At 40.1% G+C, this 10,000-nt stretch overlaps 1 protein-coding gene across 3 annotated transcripts in view; it reads right to left on the bottom strand.

Annotated features, from left to right (window-relative positions):
* The window catches only part of LOC109887005 (sperm-associated antigen 1), a 64,223-nt gene that overhangs the window by 4,626 nt on the left and 49,597 nt on the right, over positions 1–10,000 (bottom strand). For all 3 annotated transcript variants that reach the window (XM_031811898.1, XM_031811899.1, XM_031811900.1), the window contains exons 16-19: positions 5,365–5,491; positions 5,023–5,181; positions 2,906–3,325; positions 1–579 (exon numbers count right to left, since the gene is read on the bottom strand). The exon at positions 1–579 is cut by the window's left edge. In XM_031811898.1, the coding sequence (XP_031667758.1) occupies positions 454–579; positions 2,906–3,325; positions 5,023–5,181; positions 5,365–5,491 (832 nt within the window). In that variant the 3' untranslated portion in view covers positions 1–453. The remainder of the gene's footprint in view (positions 580–2,905; positions 3,326–5,022; positions 5,182–5,364; positions 5,492–10,000) is intronic.

Genomic DNA, 10,000 nt, shown 5'->3' with positions numbered 1-10,000 from the left:
GTCGGTCAACTAACGCTAAAACAGATCAGGGTGGAAAAAGGTCTTTGGAGAGAGAGAAATACCTAGTAGAGGTCGGTAGAGATGTGATATATTACATAGAGAGAAAGAAACGGGTCGGTTTGGGTCCGTAATGTTCTGAGCACGTTCTTCTGAGTCGTGTTGTGCAGCGTTGCATAGATCCAGTACGTCATGTTGGGAGCTTCACGCAGGACAGAGTGAAGGGTCACGTTTGAGAACATCAAAACCGTGATGTATCATGGGTAAATTGTGACTTGACCTACAAAATAATATTGAGTAGTTATTTATGACGCAAGGTGATTTGCAGTCTGGACTCGTATTTAAAGTCGGCTGTGATGTTTCCAAATGGTGCCTTATTCCCTCCATAGTGCACTCGGTAATAGGGACCTATTTGGGATGCGCTCCAGCAGGCCAGACAGGGTCAGAGGTTAGAGGTCAGATGTACTTGTTGGCCAGGTTCTGCACATCGTTCTTACTGAAGGCATCACTGTCCACAGCAGACAGACGGTCAAACAGTCGAGTCATCTGATCATGTTCACTCTTTAGCAGCATCACGACGACCTGGTAACACACAGAGACGAGAGGTTAACACACAGAGACGAGAGGTTAACACACAGAGACGAGAGGTTAACACACAGAGACGAGAGGTTAACACACAGAGACGAGAGGTTAACACACAGAGACGAGAGGTTAACACACAGAGACGAGAGGTTAACACACAGAGACGAGAGGTTAACACACAGAGACGAGAGGTTAACACACAGAGAAATTTGGATGAAATGCGTGCCCAAATTAAACTGCCTGCTACTCAGGCCCAGAAGCTAGGATATGCATATAAGGTTAACACGTCATCACGACTACCTGTTGATACACAGTGGCCTTTAAAACAGCTGTTTCCCTGATCGGTATCAATAAACAATACAACAACACAGTGGTCAGTAGAGACACACAGTGGTCAGTACTACAACCTGACAACAGTAGAGACACACAGTGGTCAGTACTACAACCTGACAACAGTAGAGACACACAGTGGTCAGTACTACAACCTGACAACAGTAGAGACACACAGTGGTCAGTAGAGACACACAGTGGTCAGTACTACAACCTGACAACAGTAGAGACACACAGTGGTCAGTAGAGACACACAGTGGTCAGTACTACAACCTGACAACAGTAGAGACACACAGTGGTCAGTACTACAACCTGACAACAGTAGAGACACACAGTGGTCAGTACTACAACCTGACAACAGTAGAGACACACAGTGGTCAGTACTACAACCTGACAACAGTAGAGACACACAGTGGTCAGTAGAGACACACAGTGGTCAGCTCTACAACCTGACAACAGTAGAGACACACAGTGGTCAGTAGAGACACACAGTGGTCAGCACTACAACCTGACAACAGTAGAGACACACAGTGGTCAGTACTACAACCTGACAACAGTAGAGACACACAGTGGTCAGTACTACAACCTGACAACAGTAGAGACACACAGTGGTCAGTAGAGACACACAGTGGTCAGTACTACAACCTGACAACAGTAGAGACACACAGTGGTCAGTACTACAACCTGACAACAGTAGAGACACACAGTGGTCAGTAGAGACACACAGTGGTCAGTACTACAACCTGACAACAGTAGAGACACACAGTGGTCAGTAGAGACACACAGTGGTCAGTACTACAACCTGACAACAGTAGAGACACACAGTGGTCAGTAGAGACACACAGTGGTCAGTACTACAACCTGACAACAGTAGAGACACACAGTGGTCAGTAGAGACACACAGTGGTCAGTACTACAACCTGACAACAGTAGAGACACACAGTGGTCAGTAGAGACACACAGTGGTCAGTACTACAACCTGACAACAGACTGTCTAGTTTAGCTAAATAAAAAGATCCAAAACACCAAACAAGAATGAAAAATACATTAATACCGGGATTCAAAACGAACCACAAAGCACCATCATCTCACTGCTTGACTTATAAAGGACATTTTCCAGACGTTCACCAAGATCACATTTGCATGTGAAGACTTGTACAAGGCAAGGAGCAGCGCGACGTTGGTTCAGACTTGTACAAGGCAAGGAGCAGCGCGACGTTGGTTCAGACTTGTACAAGGCAAGGAGCAGCGCGACGTTGGTTCAGACTTGTACAAGGCAAGGAGCAGCGCGACGTTGGTTCAGACTTGTACAAGGCAAGGAGCAGCGCGACGTTGGTTCAGACTTGTACAAGGCAAGGAGCAGCGCGACGTTGGTTCAGACTTGTACAAGGCAAGGAGCAGCGCGACGTTGGTTCAGACTTGTAAAAGGCAAGGAGCAGCGCGACGTTGGTTCAGACTTGTACAAGGCAAGGAGCAGCGCGACGTTGGTTCAGACTTGTACAAGGCAAGGAGCAGCGCGACGTTGGTTCAGACTTGTACAAGGCAAGGAGCAGCGCGACGTTGGTTCAGACTTGTACAAGGCAAGGAGCAGCGCGACGTTGGTTGACTTGTACAAGGCAAGGAGCAGCGCGACGTTGGTTCAGACTTGTACAAGGCAAGGAGCAGCGCGACGTTGGTTCAGACTTGTACAAGGCAAGGAGCAGCGCGACGTTGGTTCAGACTTGTACAAGGCAAGGAGCAGCGCGACGTTGGTTCAGACTTGTACAAGGCAAGGAGCAGCGCGACGTTGGTTCAGACTTGTACAAGGCAAGGAGCAGCGCGACGTTGGTTCAGACTTGTACAAGGCAAGGAGCAGCGCGACGTTGGTTCAGACTTGTACAAGGCAAGGAGCAGCGCGACGTTGGTTCAGACTTGTACAAGGCAAGGAGCAGCGCGACGTTGGTTCATTGTGGTTTGTTTTGAATGGTTCGGCCAAGGTGAAGCTTCTAGATCATACCGAGAACCTGTCAGCAGTGTGTAGATGGTTGAGGTGCTGGTAGACGAGGTTAGGGTCCTTCTGTAGGAGCTGTGTGTCCAGGGTCTGCATAATGAAGCTAACTGTGTGCCCATCCAGCTGATTACTGAGGTAGACGGGCAGAGTCTCAGGGGGAACACGGCTCAGCAGCTCAGCACAGGCTGGGAGGTTGGACTGGGCCCGCGCTGCGTTCAGGGACTGGTTGAACTCATAGGCGTTCGAGGGCTGGAGGTTGATGGTTATTGCCTCCTCCTCTCCTCCTCTTCCTCCTCCTCCACAGTGGTTCTCTGCTGGGCCTGGGGTTGACGTGGATGTTGTTGATGTTTCTGCTGTCTCTGATTCTGCTGCTTTGGTCCTGTCTGGCTCTGCAGCCTGCTGGTCTTCGTCCTCAGTCCCCTCAACCTGACGGAGGACAGGAAGACAGCTTGTGACCATCTAGACACCGCTTTGTGGCCCCTAATTACATTATCTAGTGTCCTTCCCCATGATTACATGATCTAGTGTCCTTCCCCATGATTACATGATCTAGTGTCCTTCCCCATTATTGCATTATCTAGTGTCCTTACCCATTATTACATGATCTAGTGTCCTTACCCATTATTACATTAGCTGTGTACTTCCCCATTATTACATTAGATGTGTCCTTCCCCATTATTACATTAGCTAGTGTCTTTCCCATGATTACATTATCTAGTGTCCTTCCCCATTAATACATTATCTAGTGTCCTTCCCCATTAATACATTATCTAGTGCCCTTACCCATTATTACATTAGACGTGTCCTTCCCCATTATTACATTAGCCGTGTCCTTCCCCATTAATACATTATCTAGTGTCCTTCCCCATTATTACATTAGCCGTGTCCTTCCCCATTATTACATTAGCCGTGTCCTTCCCCATTATTACATTAGCCGTGTCCTTCCCCATTATTACATTACCTGTATAGTGTATATATTAATGTGTAGTATATTCTACCTCAGTGATGGGTATGGTAGAATAGTGTATATATTGATGTGTAGTATAGTGTATATATTACTGTGTAGTATATTGTATATATTAATGTGTAGTATAGTGTATATATTAATGTGTAGTATATATTAATGTGTAGTATATTCTACCTCAGTGATGGGTATGGTAGTATAGTGTATATATTAATGTGTAGTATAGTGTATATATTAATGTGTAGTATAGTGTATATATTAATGTGTAGTATATATTAATGGGTAGTATAGTCTACCTCAGTGATGGGTATGGTAGAATAGTGTATATATTAATGTGTAGTATATATTATGTGTAGTATATTCTACCTCAGTGATGGGTATGGTAGAATAGTGTATATATTAATGTGTAGTATAGTGTATATATTACTGTGTAGTATAGTGTATATATTAATGTGTAGTATATTCTACCTCAGTGATGGGTATGGTAGAATAGTGTATATATTAATGTGTAGTATATATTGATGCGTAGTATAGTGTATATATTAATGTGTAGTATATTCTACCTCAGTGATGGGTATGGTAGAATAGTGTATATATGAATGTGTAGTATAGTGTATATATTAATGTGTAGTATAGTGTATATATTAATGCGTAGTATAGTGTATATATTAATGTGTAGAATAGTGTATATATTAATGTGTAGTATATATTAATGTGTAGTATAGTGTATATATTAATGTGTAGAATAGTGTATATATTAATGTGTAGTATATATTAATGTGTAGTATAGTGTATATATTAATGTGTAGTATATTCTACCTCAGTGATGGGTATGGTAGTATAGTGTATATATTAATGTGTAGTATATATTAATGTGTAGTATAGTGTTTATATTAATGTGTAGTATAGTGTATATATTAATGTGTAGTATAGTGTATATATTACTGTGTAGTATAGTGTATATATTAATGTGTAGTATATTCTACCTCAGTGATGGGTATGGTAGTATAGTGTATATATTAATGTGTAGTATATATTAATGTGTAGTATATTCTACCTCAGTGATGGGTATGGTAGAATAGTGTATATATTAATGTGTAGTATAGTGTATATATTAACGTGTAGTATAGTGTATATATTAACGTGTAGTATATTCTACCTCAGTGATGGGTACAGTCCTCCTGGGATTGCTAGGTGATCCCCGGGCCAGACTCTGTCTGAGCAGCAGCGTGACCTCCTGCAGCTCCTTCTCAGCCTCAGCTACGTTGGGATCCTGCTGTAGCACCTCCTGTAGGTCAGAGCTGCACGCCAGGTAGTCCTGGGGATGGGGGCACACACACACACACACACACACACACACACACACACACACACACACATTTATATATGTGGAGGAAGAGGATGAGGAAGAGACCAGGTAGTCGTTTCAATATCTACAAAAGTAGTCAACCCAGATTGGGCCAAACCCACAAACTAGTCGTGTGAACGCCTGTCCCTTTACCTTGAGGCCTTTATTGGCCATGGCCCGTCTGTAGAAGGCCTTCTTATTGGCTGGCTCCAGCCTCAGGGCAGAGTCACAGTCCTGCTTGGCTTCAGCAAACATATCTAGCTTCAGGAAGCACAGCGCTCTAAGGACAGAATGTAATACAACAGTATTATAGTGTCTCTATGGAGGCAGAATGTACTACAGTATTATAGTGTCTCTATGGAGGCAGAATGTACTACAGTATTATAGTGTCTCTATGGAGGCAGAATGTAATACAACAGTAGTATAGTGTCTCTATGGAGGCAGAATGTAATACAGTATTATAGTGTCTCTATGGAGGCAGAATGTAATACAACAGTATTATAGTGTCTCTATGGAGGCAGAATGTAATACAGTATTATAGTGTCTCTATGGAGGCAGAATGTAATACAGTATTATAGTGTCTCTATGGAGGCAGAATGTAATACAACAGTATTATAGTGTCTCTATGGAGGCAGAATGTAATACAACAGTATTATAGTGTCTCTATGGAGGCAGAATGTAATACAGTAGTATTATAGTGTCTCTATGGAGGCAGAATGTAATACAACAGTATTATAGTGTCTCTATGGAGGCAGAATGTAATACAGTATTATAGTGTCTCTATGGAGGCAGAATGTAATACAGTATTATAGTGTCTCTATGGAGGCAGAATGTAATACAGTATTATAGTGTCTCTATGGAGGCAGAATGTAATACAACAGTATTATAGTGTCTCTATGGAGGCAGAATGTAATACAGTATTATAGTGTCTCTATGGAGGCAGAATGTAATACAGTATTATAGTGTCTCTATGGAGGCAGAATGTAATACAACAGTAGTATAGTGTCTCTATGGAGGCAGAATGTAATACAGTATTATAGTGTCTCTATGGAGGCAGAATGTAATACAGTATTATAGTGTCTCTATGGAGGCAGAATGTAATACAGTATTATAGTGTCTCTATGGAGGCAGAATGTAATACAGTATTATAGTGTCTCTATGGAGGCAGAATGTAATACAGTATTATAGTGTCTCTATGGAGGCAGAATGTAATACAGTATTATAGTGTCTCTATGGAGGCAGAATGTAATACAGTATTATAGTGTCTCTATGGAGGCAGAATGTAATACAGTATTATAGTGTCTCTATGGAGGCAGAATGTAATACAACAGTAGTATAGTGTCTCTATGGAGGCAGAATGTAATACAACAGTATTATAGTGTCTCTATGGAGGCAGAATGTAATACAGTATTATAGTGTCTCTATGGAGGCAGAATGTAATACAGTATTATAGTATCTCTATGGAGGCAGAATGTAATACAATAGTATTATAGTGTCTCTATGGAGGCAGAATGTAATACAGTATTATAGTGTCTCTATGGAGGCAGAATGTAATACAGTATTATAGTGTCTCTATGGAGGCAGAATGTAATACAGTATTATAGTGTCTCTATGGAGGCAGAATGTAATACAGTATTATAGTGTCTCTATGGAGGCAGAATGTAATACACTATTATAGTGTCTCTATGGAGGCAGAATGTAATACAGTATTATAGTGTCTCTATGGAGGCAGAATGTAATACAGTATTATAGTGTCTCTATGGAGGCAGAATGTAATACAACAGTATTATAGTGTCTCTATGGAGGCAGAATGTAATACAGTATTATAGTGTTTCTATGGAGGCAGAATGTAATACAACAGTATTATAGTGTCTCTATGGAGGCAGAATGTAATACAACAGTAGTATAGTGTCTCTATGGAGGCAGAATGTAATACAACAGTAGTATAGTGTCTCTATGGAGGCAGAATGTAATACAGTATTATAGTGTCTCTATGGAGGCAGAATGTAATACAGTATTATAGTGTCTCTATGGAGGCAGAATGTAATACAGTATTATAGTGTCTCTATGGAGGCAGAATGTAATACAACAGTAGTATAGTGTCTCTATGGAGGCAGAATGTAATACAACAGTATTATAGTGTCTCTATGGAGGCAGAATGTAATACAGTATTATAGTGTCTCTATGGAGGCAGAATGTAATACAACAGTATTATAGTGTCTCTATGGAGGCAGAATGTAATACAACAGTAGTATAGTGTCTCTATGGAGGCAGAATGTAATACAGTATTATAGTGTCTCTATGGAGGCAGAATGTAATACAATAGTATTATAGTGTCTCTATGGAGGCAGAATGTAATACAACAGTATTATAGTGTCTCTATGGAGGCAGAATGTAATACAACAGTAGTATAGTGTCTCTATGGAGGCAGAATGTAATACAACAGTAGTATAGTGTCTCTATGGAGGCAGAATGTAATACAGTATTATAGTGTCTCTATGGAGGCAGAATGTAATACAACAGTAGTATAGTGTCTCTATGGAGGCAGAATGTAATACAACAGTAGTATAGTGTCTCTATGGAGGCAGAATGTAATACAGTATTATAGTGTCTCTATGGAGGCAGAATGTAATACAACAGTAGTATAGTGTCTCTATGGAGGCAGAATGTAATACAGTATTATAGTGTCTCTATGGAGGCAGAATGTAATACAACAGTATTATAGTGTCTCTATGGAGGCAGAATGTAATACAGTATTATAGTGTCTCTATGGAGGCAGAATGTAATACAACAGTAGTATAGTGTCTCTATGGAGGCAGAATGTAATACAGTATTATAGTGTCTCTATGGAGGCAGAATGTAATACAACAGTAGTATAGTGTCTCTATGGAGGCAGAATGTAATACAACAGTAGTATAGTGTCTCTATGGAGGCAGAATGTAATACAGTATTATAGTGTCTCTATGGAGGCAGAATGTAATACAACAGTAGTATAGTGTCTCTATGGAGGCAGAATGTAATACAGTATTATAGTGTCTCTATGGAGGCAGAATGTAATACAACAGTATTATAGTGTCTCTATGGAGGCAGAATGTAATACAGTATTATAGTGTCTCTATGGAGGCAGAATGTAATACAGTATTATAGTGTCTCTATGGAGGCAGAATGTAATACAACAGTATTATAGTGTCTCTATGGAGGCAGAATGTAATACAACAGTAGTATAGTGTCTCTATGGAGGCAGAATGTAATACAACAGTATTATAGTGTCTCTATGGAGGCAGAATGTAATACAACAGTATTATAGTGTCTCTACGGAGGCAGAATGTAATACAGTATTATAGTGTCTCTATGGAGGCAGAATGTAATACAACAGTATTATAGTGTCTCTATGGAGGCAGAATGTAATACAGTAGTATAGTGTCTCTATGGAGGCAGAATGTAATACAACAGTATTATAGTGTCTCTATGGAGGCAGAATGTAATACAGTATTATAGTGTCTCTATGGAGGCAGAATGTAATACAGTATTATAGTGTCTCTATGGAGGCAGAATGTAATACAACAGTATTATAGTGTCTCTATGGAGGCAGAATGTAATACAGTATTATAGTGTCTCTATGGAGGCAGAATGTAATACAGTATTATAGTGTCTCTATGGAGGCAGAATGTAATACAACAGTATTATAGTGTCTCTATGGAGGCAGAATGTAATACAGTATTATAGTGTCTCTATGGAGGCAGAATGTAATACAGTATTATAGTGTCTCTATGGAGGCAGAATGTAATACAGTATTATAGTGTCTCTATGGAGGCAGAATGTAATACAACAGTATTATAGTGTCTCTATGGAGGCAGAATGTAATACAGTATTATAGTGTCTCTATGGAGGCAGAATGTAATACAGTATTATAGTGTCTCTATGGAGGCAGAATGTAATACAGTAGTATAGTGTCTCTATGGAGGCAGAATGTAATACAGTATTATAGTGTCTCTATGGAGGCAGAATGTAATACAGTAGTATAGTGTCTCTATGGAGGCAGAATGTAATACAGTAGTATAGTGTCTCTATGGAGGCAGAATGTAATACAGTATTATAGTGTCTCTATGGAGGCAGAATGTAATACAACAGTATTATAGTGTCTCTATGGAGGCAGAATGTAATACAACAGTAGTATAGTGTCTCTATGGAGGCAGAATGTAATACAGTATTATAGTGTCTCTATGGAGGCAGAATGTAATACAGTATTATAGTGTCTCTATGGAGGCAGAATGTAATACAACAGTATTATAGTGTCTCTATGGAGGCAGAATGTAATACAGTATTATAGTGTCTCTATGGAGGCAGAATGTAATACAACAGTATTATAGTGTCTCTATGGAGGCAGAATGTAATACAGTATTATAGTGTCTCTATGGAGGCAGAATGTAATACAACAGTAGTATAGTGTCTCTATGGAGGCAGAATGTAATACAACAGTAGTATAGTGTCTCTATGGAGGCAGAATGTAATACAGTATTATAGTGTCTCTATGGAGGCAGAATGTAATACAGTATTATAGTGTCTCTATGGAGGCAGAATGTAATACAACAGTAGTATAGTGTCTCTATGGAGGCAGAATGTAATACAACAGTAGTATAGTGTCTCTATGGAGGCAGAATGTAATACAGTATTATAGTGTCTCTATGGAGGCAGAATGTAATACAACAGTATTATAGTGTCTCTATGGAGGCAGAATGTAATACAGTATTATAGTGTCTCTATGGAGGCAGAATGTAATACAACAGTA

The sequence above is a fragment of the Oncorhynchus kisutch genome, unplaced genomic scaffold, assembly GCF_002021735.2.
Source record: "Oncorhynchus kisutch isolate 150728-3 unplaced genomic scaffold, Okis_V2 Okis02a-Okis13b_hom, whole genome shotgun sequence".
NCBI lineage: Eukaryota > Metazoa > Chordata > Actinopteri > Salmoniformes > Salmonidae > Oncorhynchus > Oncorhynchus kisutch.
Note: the sequence above shows the minus strand (reverse complement) of the source record. Positions and strands in the feature narration are given on the sequence as shown.